This window comes from Scheffersomyces stipitis, chromosome 4, assembly GCF_000209165.1.
Source record: "Scheffersomyces stipitis CBS 6054 chromosome 4, complete sequence".
Lineage (NCBI taxonomy): Eukaryota > Fungi > Ascomycota > Pichiomycetes > Serinales > Debaryomycetaceae > Scheffersomyces > Scheffersomyces stipitis.
In genome coordinates, this window is record NC_009044.1 from 1,303,585 (window position 1) to 1,319,531 (window position 15,947).

General features: G+C 42.2%; 4 protein-coding genes across 4 annotated transcripts; all 4 read right to left on the minus strand. All coding sequences in view use genetic code 12, as the record gives it.

Moving 5' to 3' along the window:
* Positions 1 to 194: 194 nt before the first annotated feature.
* On the minus strand, positions 195 to 986 carry RBT12 (repressed by TUP1 protein 1; the record flags this gene model as incomplete). Its single annotated transcript, XM_001384511.1, has 1 exon — positions 195 to 986. One exon carries the CDS (start codon positions 984 to 986, stop codon positions 195 to 197), a length of 792 nt encoding a protein of 263 aa, XP_001384548.1.
* Positions 987 to 2,332: 1,346 nt separating this feature from the next.
* YWP1 (Fasciclin and related adhesion glycoproteins) lies at positions 2,333 to 4,014 on the minus strand. Its single transcript, XM_001384512.1, has one exon. It carries the CDS (start codon positions 3,979 to 3,981, stop codon positions 2,800 to 2,802), a length of 1,182 nt encoding a protein of 393 aa, XP_001384549.1. The 5' UTR covers positions 3,982 to 4,014; the 3' UTR covers positions 2,333 to 2,799.
* Positions 4,015 to 8,543: 4,529 nt separating this feature from the next.
* Positions 8,544 to 11,002, minus strand: ANP1 (Mannan polymerase II complex ANP1 subunit (M-Pol II subunit ANP1) (Aminonitrophenyl propanediol resistance protein)). The gene has a single exon (XM_001384513.1). The coding sequence runs from the start codon at positions 10,302 to 10,304 to the stop codon at positions 8,925 to 8,927; it is 1,380 nt and encodes a 459-aa protein (XP_001384550.2). The 5' UTR covers positions 10,305 to 11,002; the 3' UTR covers positions 8,544 to 8,924.
* Positions 11,003 to 12,101: 1,099 nt separating this feature from the next.
* On the minus strand, positions 12,102 to 15,617 carry SMC2 (Chromosome segregation and condensation; the record flags this gene model as incomplete). The annotated part of the gene is made up of 1 exon (XM_001384514.1): positions 12,102 to 15,617. The coding sequence occupies one exon, from the start codon at positions 15,615 to 15,617 to the stop codon at positions 12,102 to 12,104; it is 3,516 nt and encodes a 1,171-aa protein (XP_001384551.2).
* Between the last annotated feature and the right edge of the window lie 330 nt (positions 15,618 to 15,947).

Here is a 15,947-nt window from a genome sequence, read left to right on the forward strand (position 1 = left end):
ATACAACGAAACAAGCTAGCTAGACTAACGTGGCGACATACATACTAATACAAAAAATGGAGAGCAGAGTATCGTATCTAAAAGATAAGTAGGTATCAGGGTTGCAACCAAAAAGAAACTATTGGTTGCGAAAAAAGATATTATTCTCAACTGCACTAAAAGAGATATTATATTATCCTTTTAAAATTGCCAGCCTAGAACAAAAGGGCAGCCAATGGGAGAATGACCACGGCAAGGAAAGAGTTTCCAACAACGTTGTTGCCGGCGGCGGCACCTTCGAAGGTGGAAAGGGTGCCGTTACTTGGAATACCAGTTGGAACGCTAGCAGGAACGGTGGCATTTCCGTATGGTGGAGCTGGAGCAGATGCGATGGTGGTGTAGACAGTAAGGAATTCGTTAACAGTGATGGTGCTTCCCTCGGCTGGGGCAGCTGGGGCTGGGGTTTCAACTTCAACTGGAGCAGCTGGAGTTTCTGGAGCAGCTGGAGCAGCAGGAGTTTCTGGAGCAGCTGGAGCTTCAGGAGCAGCTGGAGTTTCAGGAGCAGCAGGAGCTTCAGGAGCGGCAGGAGTTTCAGGAGCGGCAGGAGCTTCAGGAGCAGCTGGGGTTTCAACTGGAGCAGCTGGGGTTTCAGGAGCAGCAGGAGCTTCTGGAGCTGGAGTCTCTGGAGCTGGAGCTGGGGTGGTGTCAGATTCTGGACAGGTAGTGGTGGTAAGAGTTTCAACTACGCTGACAGTGTCGGTTTGTGGTGGAATAGCAGCAGAAGTGTCAGATTCTGGACAGTAAGTGGTGGTGGAAGTGTCGATGACTTCAACAGTGACAGTGCTGACCTGAGTAACAGGAACAGAGGTTAAGGTGCAGACTTCATCGCTACAGGAGGTGATAGTAATGACAGTAACTTCTGAGACAGTGACAGTGGAGTTGACATAGGCGGCCTGGGCTGAAGCAGCCATGGCGGTAGCGGCTACGATTGGAGTTAACTTAACCATCTCGAGTAAAGAATTAAAGAATGTATAGAGTTGGACTTGAGTACTAACAGTTAGAGAGAAAAGATATGAAAATAGCTACAAGTACATAAGGGGAGCAAGCTTGTTTATATATTCTGAACAAGCAGAAGGATCCATGCGGAGATCAGACGGTTTGGGCGATGTTTATTCAGAAAACAGAGCCGTCTGACCTTCTCCAGAGACAAAACAATAATACAGAACCGGTATTTACATAATAAGACTAGTAAAGTTGCACGTCAGGCTGGGTGTCACGGTCAAAGAAGTCTGGTAAATGCTGCAACACCACCAAATTCGGAAGCTGGGGCCCTTTGTCAGATGCCAATTGGGCAATTTCTATAGCGATTCGAAACCATACACTACGGTTCGTCTACTAAAGTTGAAAAATGTACCCAAAACAGACCAACTTGGCGCACTTCGTCACCTCATTGTCTGGAGAGCGCCCAAATAAGCTACAGACAAACAAAAAGGTTGTTTTGGAGAACGATCCAGCAGAAGATAGCAAGAAGGTCTCCCTACCAGCAGAGCAGGTCTCGAAAACTGAATTCAGCCAACGGCTTTTCCATGGAAACCTTCAGTAGAGCAGCGAGCTGCGATCTAATGTGTTGACCTGTGGGGTCGAATTCTGAAACCTCTATGCTCCTTGTAGTCCTCGCCTAAGCGCTATCTCCTACACGTCAGGACACAGGAATGGACACTCGGCTGCCGGGCACGATAACTTAAATCACGGTAGCCGCCAACTAAATAATGGGGCGTGTAAAAAAACCGTCTAACTAAAACGTCGTGTATGTGGAAAACACCTTGTACCGACACTTGATCCGTCGGCTCAATGGGCTCTGTAGGCTTTGGGCCAAAGTCGGCTTTGGATCTGTGCTGATTGCTTATTGGACGGGGAGCACGACTGAAAAGTGGCACAATCTGCGTCGCAGACAATCGATGCTCATGGCGAGAACAAGCCCTTTCAAAAAATCAATAATTCCAACAATACGATATCGTACAATAATGGCTGGAACCACTCTCGTCCACCTCACAAGGGCGCCATTGTGCACTATTGTTTGTTTTCCGTGTCTGTGAATCGCGTTTGACTTCTTCTTTTTCCCGCCTCATTGTATGTGCGATCATTTTCGCGTTCCGCCCAGCAGAAAGTGACGCTGGCTGACAGCATTTTCCCCTAACCAGCATGCCCAAGCAACGTTCTCCGAGACGCCAATCACAAATTCTCGAAATCTAAAATCACGGCACGCCAAAAAATTTTTGCACAACTTTGCACCACAGCGCCCTGCCATTTCTGACAATGTCATATGCTTTACAGTTCTCTACAGAATTTGTGTGTACCAGTTAAACGTATATGTAATCTACTATGGTCATGTAATTATATTCCAAGACACTAAGTGAACAGGAGAAGTGAAGATGTATAAAACAACCGGTAAAAAGTAAGCACTTTTTAATTTAACCGAAAATATGCAAGCCACGAAAGTAGGCGAAGACCCAGCAAAATCATGAATCATGAGGATGAAATAAGTTAAAGGTATGTGGTGCGAAAGAACACCTGTGAAATTAATGGAGAGTAACTCCAACGCCGACCCTGGATGATTTTGGAACGTAGCCCGGACTGAAATTCAGAGTTCACCAGAACCTGACGTTAGATTGTTCGGACTCAACATTTGGAACTAATTAACAAGTGATACAATGAAGGAAAACATAACCGCCTAATATTAGATTATTCCGTTAATTACACCTTTATAATCAACATGTAATAATCTTTTATTAAAGTTTTGTAGAATTTTCACAACGAAAATTAGATCAAGTAAGCCAATGGAATCAAGGCAATGGCAAGCAAAGACTTACCGTAGTTAGAAACAGCAGCACCTTCAAAGGTGTTGATTGGAGCAACAGTGGAACCTGGAGCGGAGGCAACAGTTTCAACACCTGGAGCAGCTGGAGCAGCTGGGGTGACTTCTGGAGCACCTGGAGCAGCTGGGGTTTGTTCAGCAGCAGCAACAGTCTCGGTAACAGCAACCAAAGTGGTGTAAGAGGTAACAACACCTTCAGTAGTCTTAGAAACAACGGCTGGGGTAGCTGGAACTGGGGTACCAGAAACGGTGACGTATGGAGTTTCTTCAGAAATTGGGCAGTAGGTGGTGTAGATGGTTTCAACACCTTCAACGGTGGTGGTAGCTTCAGATGGAGTAGCTGGGACAGTGGTCAAGACACACTTGTCTTCCTTACAAGAGGTAATGGTGACAACGGTGGTAGAGAGTTCAGTAACTTCAGTAAGAGGACAGTAAGTAGTGTAAGAAGTGACAACACCGTTGATGGTCTCAGTGGTGAGCTTTGGAGTAGCTGGGACAGTGGCCAAAGAACACTTGTCTTCAGAACAAGAAGTAATGGTGACAACAGTGGTAGCAACATCAGTGACAGTGGTAGCACCACCTTCGGAAGAAGCACCAGCACCAGTAGAAGCACCAGTACCTTCAGAAGAAGAGGAAGCACCAGTAGCGTCAACAACAGAGAAAGTAGTGTCACTAACCAAGGTACCGTCAAGAGTCTTCAAGGAATCAGCGAAGTCAGAAGCAGCATCTCTTTCGTTAAGTTCAACTTGCTTCAACAATCTCTTTCTGATAGAAAGAGTGGTGTTGGAAGCGAGGTGTTCTTCGACGTGGACTTGGTACAATGGGGCGTTAGCACCACCGTAAAGTTCGATGGCTGGGATTTCGATAGTTCTACCGGCGTTGACAATGTCAGTGAAGTATCTGATGTTGTTAACGATGGTGTAGTAGAATTCAACGTTGAAATCTTGGATAGAGTTGAATTCGAAGATAGTTGGCAATTCAGCTGGAATTGGGAAAGTACAGACACCAGTAGCCAAGTCAACAACTTGGACGGTGACACCGTTAACTTGACAAGCAACGTCTTGAGCGAGAGCCAATGGGGCAGTCAACAAGGCTGTGAAAGCAGCGATAGATCCGAGTCTAACCATTTTTATTAATATAAGCGAGAGTAAAGGTTAAATTGTAAAGCCTATAAGAAGAGAAAAAAGTATTTTACAAATCAATTACAACCCAGGGGATTCCGTTCATTAAATATTGGCTGTAGATGGGAATTGCGATTAGCTTGTCTACTATGAGAGAAAGGTACAAAAAAAATATTTCGCATCCTTCCTCAAATTCAACAATAAGATCCCAAAAAGAAACACTACAGCTTTTTCCTGGTAGACAGACTGCATTTGCATCAGATGCAGCAAGAAACATGCAACTCGCACTTGCAGGATACATAAAAAATATCCATACAGGAGAAAAGCTAATGTACACTTCTAGTTAAATTTCAAGGCTAACTCATTAGTAAGAAACTGGCTGGTAGTTTACAGAACGGAGCTGACAATGCGTGCTGAAGGACTAAGAATAGATACCATGAGCATCTACTTTCAAATCTCCCCAGAAAATGAAACTAGTTCCACGTTCTCATAAAGAGACTAGTTAATTGGGTATCGTTCCCGCCTGTTCATCAATTTACGAAGATTACACTTACATTGTGGATTTTTACACAGCGGTCCTTAATAAAGTGATGCCCACTAGTGTGTTGGGAAAAGCTCAATGGATGAGGAACATATCCTGAACAATAAAAAAAATAATCACGAAATGTCATTGATACACAATTGACATTGAATTTTGGTTCACTTACAGAGAGAGGCCCACAGCTTCAACATATTTTCTAATAATAATTATTCCACTTGCACTTTCCCAAAAGATCGCAAGTTCTCGTAAGGGATCGTAGAAGGGATAACTCTGGTATCCAACTAGAAGAGTTCTAAATTTAATCATAGGTTGTTTTCCGCGCCATCGTTGTGAAGTGCTGAGACTTGGTGGATCTAACTTTTATAGGTTCTTGTGCTTAATTGGGATCTACAACGTATGAATTAGGCATCTCATCGATGACTGCCATTAGATGGCTTCAAGCACCAGAATTACGGTGCGGAAACAAGGTGCATCCATTGGTGTTATTTACGGGGTCTGAGTCATTGACAGGTACTTGTTTGGTGTTAGAAGTTGCAATGTTTTCTAGGTAGTGGTTACAATATTGGCCTACTTGGTTATCTAGCAATTATTTGGAAGTACGATTTTTTCGATCTTTCAAAATATTTTGTGATCCACAAAATTGAGCGAATAGTATAATAAGAGATCGAAAAATATTTCGTTTTAGGAAGCATAGGTACCATATAGGTTTGTATTCTTCAATAATATCGATATTATTTGAGTGACTTTGCTATTCCATCAATGATGAGAGAACGACACAGGATGGTTTAACAACTTCTTTTGCAACTGTCTAGACTACTTTGAAATTATTTACAGTCTACTTACATTGACAAATCGAGAATATTCAAAACAAATGATATAATTTCAACATGTCTAGATTATTTATACGAGAATGCAACGGCCTGGTTGACTTCCAAGTAATCTAAGTGAAGCTAGATACACAGAGCAAGAACTCCATTTTCTTCTATATTTTTTTTGGTATGTAAGGAGTAGAGGCATTTCTCAAAGTTCACATCATACACAACATGAGTGACTACTTTGTCCCCAACTGCACAAGTTGATGGTGAAAATTCCGATCTGTCGCTAGTTAGTTTTGTGAAGTTTCAGTACTGGGACGTTTGCATCAACTAGGGCTTGCAGAAGCTCAAATGGAACTTGACGAAAGATGAAATGGAGCATCCTTTGTCTGTTATTGGATCAGGAATGGTTCAATCGGTGGCTACGGAGATAACGAGACCGCAGCAAGCACATACATATGTTGATGACTATTATATATGAAGTTAGGCACGGAACTTTTAGAGGACTACCGAAGTGAAACTTACATGTAAAGCTACCAGAAGCCATGACAAGGTGGGACAATGAAGAATGCATTAGCCTAAGTATAGCCCTACTTGACAAGGTATGGTTGACAAAATAAGCTGAATCGAATGATGTGCTCATGATGTACTAGGACCGGTAAGGAAAGTGAAACTACCGATTAAGACATCGCTACAGAATCGTAGTTAGACACGCCTTACGGTGCTAAAAAGTTGTAGATGTTGGAGCCATCTCTATTTCTGGCCCGAATAGTACTGGTTCTCCAGACTAACCGAAACAAACGTGGGTCTGAAAACAAACTATCGGCTCGATTAGGCCCCATGTGTTGAACGCATGTGAGCAAGCGTGAAGATAACAACAACAACGTAGCAATCGTAAGCTTAGAATTGCAAATGCGAGTAGAGAATACAATAGCCATATGTTAGGGATTTTAGGAAGCGTAGAGATCGAACTAGATAATAGCAGATAATTGTGGTTGAACTAATCCGTTCAAATTGGACTCAACAGAGGGGCGACCAGATCACATTACGGTGTAAAATTATAGACTCAGAACTAGACAGAAAACTAAAGACCAAGCAAAAGCTCCCATAAGTGACTTTGGCCTCTTAATTGGTGCTAAATTAATTACGAAAGAGGTCTACAGCTAATCTTTTAGGGGACAATTGTAAACAGAATTAGTGTGAACTCCTCCACTACAAAAAATATGTACCGACTGTAAGAAAATTCCTTATAGATAGAAAGCTAGAAAATTCTTATCAAGGAGGGCGAAGAAATGTATCGTACTAAAAAGTGAAGATTATGGGCACAAAGTGGGGAGAATGAGTTAACGGAAAAGTACGTCCACTTTATGCAGGTAATGCTGGCTCAAAAAACATGGTGAGATTTTGGTCCTGTACCTGGAGCTGGCTTCAGATAAGCAGCTCATCGCGCCCGAAGGAAATCTTGCGGCACAAGCCGGACAGTTTTTGGCAGCGTCACTTTCATGTCGAAGTCAATGCCATGTATATCTTGCATTGTGCCCTATTTGAAACTGAAATCGGACTTTTCTACCTAGTTAGTGGTTTCTTCGCTCAAACCACCCCTTCGACGTCAAGTACGGACCATGGCTTTAACCAGCGGAGGCACAAGATGTCCTGAACAAGGCGGAGTGCACAAGATGAATCTTGTAGTGCAGTTTCCGTGCTCGTAACCAATTTAGTCCGTAAATAATATTCTCAAATTTCAATGTATTCCTGTTTATAGTCTATAGAAGCGCATGGCGAGTGCAGGATATTAATTTATATTTTTTTCCAAAGTGGTTAAATCCCCCTTAAATCGCGAAATATTCTTTAGTATAATCCACCAGCTCCTGGAGTACCGTTCATATCTGGGCTCCGCGCTCAACGAACTGGTGGGCGTAGCATGCGTTGCAGAATGTACGGCTTCCGTATGAACTTGAATGAGTCTTGGACTGATGACCTTTTTCAATTGACTCGCAACTGGGGTGCGTTTCTGTCCTTATGCCCTTAGATACTGCGGGAGACCCAGTAGAAGTGTGCAGCCTACGGATAGAATTTTCTTGCGGATGTACACACAAGGAGTTAAATTGTCTCATCGCCAGATTATAAATAGACAATCCTAGCGATTGCTAAGTCAAGCCGGAACTGGACAATGTTTTTGCGAGAGTTGCACTATTGTTTATGGATGTATCGTTAGTTGTCGTGGAAGCGGCGTTGTTGTCATTGCCGTAATGCCTCTGTGGAAAATATCAAATCGCATGGATTATCAGCCACCCCAAGGATGGAGGTAGAATCGATGTTTGGTGAAATTTTCACGTTCCGGTGCATAGCGTCTAATTCTTCTCACTATTTTGTAACTGATTCTTCCATTATGACATCTTGGTGCATTAAATTGCACGCGTATGTACAATGTGTTGAGAATCTCAATGTTGAAAGGGCCAGAAACGCGAGTTTCACCGAACAACCACTCCTTGCTCATGTAGCCCAGGAGGAACAATAAACGCCAGTAATAATATTATAGCGGACGCCACATTCGATCTCGTGGTCTAGCTTCTATTATTCAGGCTACTGTAAGGTCCACGTTTTTCTGAAACTACAAGAATAGGCACAACAATGTGGATTTTCCTCGAGGCCATAACCGTTTAACATTTAACGGAGTTTCTTGTTTAGATTTCATGGCAATATTTTGAATGAGTAGACACCAGCAAAAATTGCAAGAGGTGGAGAAATGCCTTCAACATCTTAATAGGCCATGTAAATCTACGGGCGGGCTCTTGTTCCACCATCTGCTTGTGCTTAGGAATATTATTCCGTCTCCGGTTTCGTATCTAATTCATATTATTCTCTACTAATTCAAGTTCTGCCATTAGTTCTCGTAGCCAGTCCTAATTCTGACTCTCTTTCCCAATTTTGATTGCTCGAAGCATGTGGAAGCATTAGTAATGTTCGTCATCGCCCCCGAAGTCAAGGTACTTTCTTGAGTTTTGGATCGACAGACTTATTTAGGAACTGCGGGCGTTAAGGTGCCTGTTTTAGTTTCGTAAGCTGCAGATAACAAGAATACCAACCTCTTACAATGCCAATCTCTGCTATCTACCGTTTGTAACAGATAGATCCAGCAGATGAGCGCTTGAGGCGTGCCGCGGCCTCAGAAATGACCAGTTTTGACAGAATCGTACAAGCAAGCAAAGAAGCTAGGTTACGAGCTGGTTTATTATTACACAAGTATAATACACAAGAGGTAGAAGCAGTGATGTCATATGATTTCGCTGCGTGGAATAAGTAGCTGCTGATTCGGCTGCCACGTCAAAAGTGAGGCGCCATCGGGCTGTATGACTGGAATCCAGTGGATCTGATCCAGCTTTTGATTAGGTGCTGGTGCTGGGTGCTGGTTCTGGATTACTGTAGTAGTTACCGAAGGTTTACTGATTTTTATGTAGCTTGAAGTTTTCTTATGCCTGTACTAACTTTTTACTGTTACCTGTGCTAAAGAGTACCCTTTGCGTGTGAGAAGTTTATACTGTAGAGTTTATGCTGGTCTCGGAAGAGTTCAAGTTCTGTTTCTATACGATCGATCACTCTGGTGAGAAATCAGCCAACTTCTTGTCATTGGACTGTTTATCGAGATTGTCATCTACACCTGACCAGTCTACTTGGATACGTCTAACGTTGGACATGTCTGTGTTCTTGAGGAACATATTCTTCTCCAGTCTCCAGACATCTTGGACATCTTCAAACGCCTTGTTCCATACTTTGTCGTAGACCTTCTTAATCTTGGCCTCTTCCTTCTGTCGGATTTCTTCCAGGGCCATCCATTCCATGTGCTTCAAGTCGTCAGAGGAAGGCTCGTAGATATGCCAGATCACATAGTGCGGTAATCCGATCACCGAATAGCCCATTCTCTTACTTAACTTGCCAAAGGCTTCCGTTTCGGCATGTTTCTCGAATGAAAACGCTGGGAAATGAGCTCCGGTACGGAAAACCTTGGCCTTGGTCAAGATGGAAACACCTCCAATCCCGTCCAATTCCATCTCTACCTCTGGGTCTCCATAGGGGTCACGTAAGTAGGCCAAATGTGGTCTCCAGGTTTGGTACTCTACATAGCCTTCTACAATACAAGCGTCTTCATCCAACGTTTCTGCCAACAGAAGCCCTCCGTCTGACTCCTGCCACGAGTTCAAGTCATATGGCTGCTGGTTGCCCAACCAGTCAGGCAACGGTCTCCATACATTGGGCACTATTACGTCTTTGTCGTGGTGCATCAAGTCTTCTAGAATAGTAGGGGGCACTGTTTCGACGTCAGCGTCACGCCAGTAGACATGAGAATGGTAGGGTTTAATTGCGACAGTCCAGAGCCAGTTTCTAGCTCTAGCCATCAATTTACGTCTGGGACCTTGGGCGGCAAAACCATGTCTATCGGAGAAGCCTTGACCTATAACTTGGCCGAAGTCCTTTTCAAAGATCTCGATTTCACCAAATCTTTTGGAAGTGTCCGGATCGGTCTGGACCTCCTTGAGATGCTTCTGCAACTCGCCCATAGTGTCGTCCGAAGAATCTGACACGAGAAATGCTAGATCTATAAGATTATGAGGGTATGTGAGATTCTTCATGTGGCCAAAGAACATGGGCAAATGGGGAGCAGCGTCTCTCAACGGTACACAGAACAACACCCGCTCTTCGTGCTGCCAGCCGTTTGCCAGTCCGTCATAGTGATCCAAGTCAAAATACTGAACTGTAGGTATTTTCGAGAAATTGGGTGTGTAGACTGGTGATGAGAATGCAGAAATTTGGGCCTTGACGAAAGCGACTAAGACAATGATGGCCACGACACCGTAGAGGATCTTCGATTTAAGCGCCGTCTTAACCGACGAAATTATCGCCTTCTTATTTAGCGACTCTTTGCCGTGGTCTTTGTAGTCGTAGGGGCTCAAAATCTGAGACATCGAGAACGACATATAGTAAAACGTATAGTAATTAGAATGAGACTCTCAAGACTTTCGGAACTTCCCAATCTGAAAGCTTGAAAACTTGAAAGCTTGATATCAGAATCTTCTAGAAGAAGGCAATGATTTGATGAATAAATGAAAATAGTATTTCAATACGTGGTTCAATATGGAATGTTGTCTCTATCACGAAATAACACGTAGATATTGAATATGATGAATGATGAAGTATAACTGGAAGTAGCTACAAAAGCGAGGTATATCGGATGCTGGCGATGATAGTAGCGATTGCAGTTATGAAGTCGAACAGTATGATATTGAAAAGATACAATATTGAGATAACTGAACAGATTTCAACAGAAATGAAATGTGTAGTCTAGGGGCTGTGAGTCTTGTGGATTAGTCCTTGATGAGGATGTTTAGTTGAAGAACTACGATTTCTTGACGAAATACAGAGATCCAGTGGATTCAGATAGTAGCAATTGTTGAATGAAACCAATTGAAACCAATGGAGTCTATAACCTTATAGTGTCTCCTACGATTGTTTATGAAAGAAACAGCGCCAGTTCCAATACCTGTTCCAATACAGTCCCAATGACAAAGATGCGAGCGAAGAGACGGAGAAATCTCAACTATGGGGAATACGATCCGAGTGCCTTAAGCAATAAAAACTACCTCCAACTAAGCGTCTAGTGAAAGTCAAATCTAAAATACAATCAATTTCAAAATCCAAATCAACCACGTCGTACAAAATTTTTCCCACACTGATTACGTCCTTATGTTCTGCGCTGTGTGCACCACTGAGACCGTGGGCGGCTGGGAGAGATAGAGAGACGCAGCGGCAGCTGTACGAAACTATAAGGCCTATCGGGAAAATAGTGGCAGAATATGGACCAGTGGAAAGTCAATTAACTGTAGAATGGAGAGAAGATAGACACTATCCAGCCGTGTAGTTGCCAGAGATAGAATCCTGTAGTGTGATCTGATTCTCTTCCCAGATTTCACTCAATGAGCATCGCACTATCCTACACTGAAAAAGTCAATTACACCATCTGGGAAGTTGAAAAAAATAGACTGCCCCATTCTTGTCGGCGGCTAATGGTCTACTGGGCTCAGAAGCCGTATATATTGCTACATCAAATACAGATTTCAATTTTATCCTTCGTTTATATTGTAGATTATTTTCTCATTTCTATCTCAGGAACTCTTAGCAAACAAGGTTTAATAATATATCACTTTTCACTTCCACAAGACAATTCTTTTTTCTGGCGCTATTCTTTCGCTGCTGTCTTTTTCACCTGCTCCTAAAAATATTGTTGAGAAAATACTGCCATGGTAGGCGCCCCGTATGTTAGACGGTAAACCTCTTGGTAGGTGCCAAAGACGCCGCCAAAACACGTGCAAACGCCCGTTGTGTAGCCTGGAATACTTCTACATTTATCACCTCGCTCGACGGCATTTGTACGCCAATTGTCTCACAAACTCTCGTCTAATTTCGCTACATATTTTCTTCTCTATCTCATCACCACCATCAACCCTCGCTTGACAAGGTAGACAGCGAATCACGTGAAAACCTTGAACTATTGCCCGATTAGGCAGGTTGCTTGCTATTGCCTATCTGGGCTACCAGCATCCACTAATGCACCCATGACAGCTCCAACTTCGGTAATGTCCAGCGTGTTCGGTGCATATGTAATTGCAGTTCACCCCTTATCCTGGACATCTCTAGGTTTTTAGTCTTGCTTCTTGGAGCCGAAGCTTTAGCCAGAAAATACCACTTGCGCCATCAAAATAACCGTTCCTATTGTTTCACATGGCTGAAACTACAGATGTACCGTCCTGGAATCTGGTTCTGAACAAACGGTTAGCATTGGTGAACATCCCCTCTTTTAAGGAAACAACAATAAACTGTGAGCCCTTGAATCTCGTCTTGATAAGATGCCCAATATTTTGTGTATGTGACAAATCTAAGGCAGCATCAACTTCATCTAAAATATACATTGGAGCTGGCTTGAATTGAAGCAATGCCATGATCAACGAAAGCGCGATCAATGATCTCTGACCTCCAGAGAGCTCTACCAAACTCTCTTTCCATACTTCTCCTAGCTTGACTTTAACTTCTAGACCTTTTGTAACGTCCATCATATTACTAGGTACCAACTTAGCAAATGATCCTGGCAACAAATCGGCAAAGATCTGGCCAAAGTCAGTAGACACTTTCTGGTAAGTCGAATTCAAAGTTTCTCTCTTGTAGCCATTCAATTTCTCGATAGTGTTTACGATCTTGCTCTTATCCTTTTCAATAGTCTTGACCATCTGTTTCAAAGAAGCTTCCTTCTTTTCTACATTGTCAATCATACTCATGATGTTGACATTCACCTTTCTCTTCATGCTCTGGAACTTTTCTTGGAGCACCTCTAGTTGGTCACGGCCCTCGTCCAAATTGATATTTGGATGTTGTTGTACCAAGTTCTCTACAACATTAGCATCAGTAACCCAGTCATTTTCACTGATAATTGCGTCAAGTCTATTCTTCAAATTCTTCGTGATAGTACTCGACTTCTCCAATTCATGGTTCAACTTCTGCATTTCTAATTTAGAATTGCTCAAACTTTCATTCTTGTCTTTGATAATCTTCATCAATTCATTAATTTCTTCATCCAAACCAAGCAAATTTGCTTTCTCTTCTTCTAATTGAACCCTGACAATGACTAATGTATCGTTCAACTCTGCTCCCTTTTGTTCCATGGAGCTTATTTTAGCAGTTAATTCTTGGATAGTATCAATCGTGGTTTGTAGAGAAGCCCTAGCTTGAATCAAGTCTGACTTTTGTTGTTCTCCTTCAACTTCGATAGCCTGATATTTATCTGTCAATTTATCCAACACAACTTGCTTCTTTTCTACCTCTTTCTTCAATGCGACAACATCTTTCTTAAGATCCTTCAATTTAGAGCCCTTGTCACTGTTGAATTCACGTATGTCTTTTTCAATGACATTAATTTCCTTTTCGAAATTTTGACAGTTACTTTCTTCCTGTCGAATTTGCTCTTGCAATCCACTTATTTCAGCCTCGTTGGCCTGGTTCTGCTTTAGAATCACAGAAGAAGGGTTGTTTTCCAATTTTCTTTCTAATAAGGATAACTCGTGCTTTTTCAAAAGTAATTCATTTTGAAGGCCCTTCGTGTTTTCTATCAACGATTCCATTCTTTGTATTTCTTGTCTGATTTCGTTTAATTTATAGTTCACTTCGGATAACCTCTTTGATACCTTATTGTATCTCTGTACCTTGATTATAATAGAGGAATCGTTCTTACGCGAACCACCTGAAAGATTTCCCTCGGGGTCGTATACGTCACCTTCCAATGTAATTGATCTAGATCTAATCTTGGGATCAAAAGTGATAGTCTTAGCTGTATTGGGATCGTTACACACAAATGTCGTTCCAAAAATATATTCCATTGCCTTGACCAACTCGTCCTGGAACTCTATAAGGTTAATGGCCAACTCCACTTTGTTTGGAGCGAGTTTCTTGGCGTAATCAACAGTGCGTGGATCAATTGAACTAGCGTGGATCTTATCAAGAGGTATAATGGTTACTCTTCTCTTTAATTGACCTCTTTCCAAAAGCTGAGTAGCAACTTCGGAGTTTTCTACGACGACATTATAAAGTCTCCCACCAGCGCAAACCTGCAAAGCCAAAGCCTTATCATTAGAAGTTTCAGGCAACTCAAAAAGCTGAGCGACTATGCCTCGTACCAAACTGTCATTGAAGTTTGCTGAAGGTCTGGAATATTGGAAATCGATGTTTCCTATTTCTCTCTTCATGTGGTTTAATTCACCGTTAAGCTTGTACGCATCGTTGTGAAATTGCTTTTCTTGCAGTTTAAGTTCGGCTATGACGCTTGGGTCGAATCCTAATTTACTGCTTACCTCTTGCTCCATCGCTGCGATGTCAGATCTGTATGCTTCCATGTCGGATAAAATGTTCTGGTTTTCGGCCTTGGCCTGAACAAGTTTTTTCTTGTCGTTTGATATTTGACTCTCAAGGTGTGCTATCTTCAACTTGGACGTCTTGATGAAGTTCTGAGATGTATTTAGTTTGGTCTTGAACTCTTTGAGTTGAGCCGAATAGCCTGTGCTCATATCACCAGTTGCTGAAACACCAGTAGACAATGTCGATAACAACTCATCCTTCTTGGTGTATTCTTCTTTCAACTTCTGGAGCTGTTCAGTTGCATTATCAAAATCATTTTTAACACTATTGTACGTATCAGAGTTGTTTTCCAAGTTTGATTGTATCTCTGCGATTTGATTTTCAAGTTTCTGCTTCTTATTTTGTTCGTCTTTCAAGTTATCGTGGGCAATTTCTTTGGAAGTGTTGAGACGGGTAATCTCTGTGGATAGACGAGCTTCTTGCAGCTCCAATTCTTTGAGCTTTCCTTCATTATTCAACTCTGCTTCACGCTGCTTTCGCACATGTGTCAAATCGTCGTTCAAATTCTTTATTTCGTTGCCTAACTTGTCAATTTCACTAGTAAGAGCTGCCATACGGGACTCATGCTCGCTCAAAGAATTCGAGTAGTTGGTGAAAGAATGTGATAATTTGGTGTAGTCATGTGCAGCAATGATCCTTGACAACTTCTCGAGGTCTGTTTGTGTCTGTTGGTACTCCAAAAAAGATCTTTTCTCATTCCGCAACTTTTCGAGCTTGGGATCGATTTCTTCCTTGAGCAAACTACGAATCTCTGTGAGTTTAGCCTCCTTCTTCGCCATTGTCTTTTGTGCCTTGTCTTTTCTCTCTTCAAAAGTTCGTGTTCCTGAGGCTTCTTCAATCAACGACAAGATCTCAGTGGGTTTCATGTTCAACACTTTGGTAATCTTACCTTGCATAATCAAGAAGTTGGGGTTGTTGATGTTCAATTGAACAGATTGAAACAAGTTGAGCACTGTCTGCTGCTGCGCTTTGTGACCATTGATCAAATACTTGGAACTTCCACCTAATATGATTTGTCTTGTAACTGAAATAGTAGAACAATTTTCAAAGCCTATGGGTGATTTCAGGACTTCAGAATTGTCAAATACTATAGTGACACTGGCTTTTGTCACACCAGCCTGGCCTCTTTTATAGATCAAATCTTGCAAGTTTGACGCTCTCACTGTTGCCATGGAAGCAATACCCAATACGAAACAGATGGCATCCAAGATGTTGGACTTTCCAGAACCGTTAAGTCCTGTTATGGCATTGAACTGGCCATCCCAGCCGGAAATCACCGTACGCGTTGCATACGACTTGAACCCGTCGATGATCAACTCGTCGACCTTCATCTGGCAATAAGTATAGTATACAGCGTTTGGTAAATGGAATTTAGAAGTTAAATATAAAAAGTGTGTAGAGAAAAGAACAATAGTGAAAACTGAAACTGAATAATTCTCATCTCTAGTAAGCTCTTCTTAACTATGGAGAAGTTTGTTTATGTTTCGAGATTTGATTTGAGCGCGCTCTCATTTATGATGGGAGCAAAAGGAATATATACAGTCCAAACTTGGGTTCTATTAGCAAAATCCCGATGATAAAATTCATTTCTAAGTTCAAACATAGAAGATTCTAACAAGTAAATCACTGTGGAACAGAGGTCAAAAGGGTATGGTGGTACC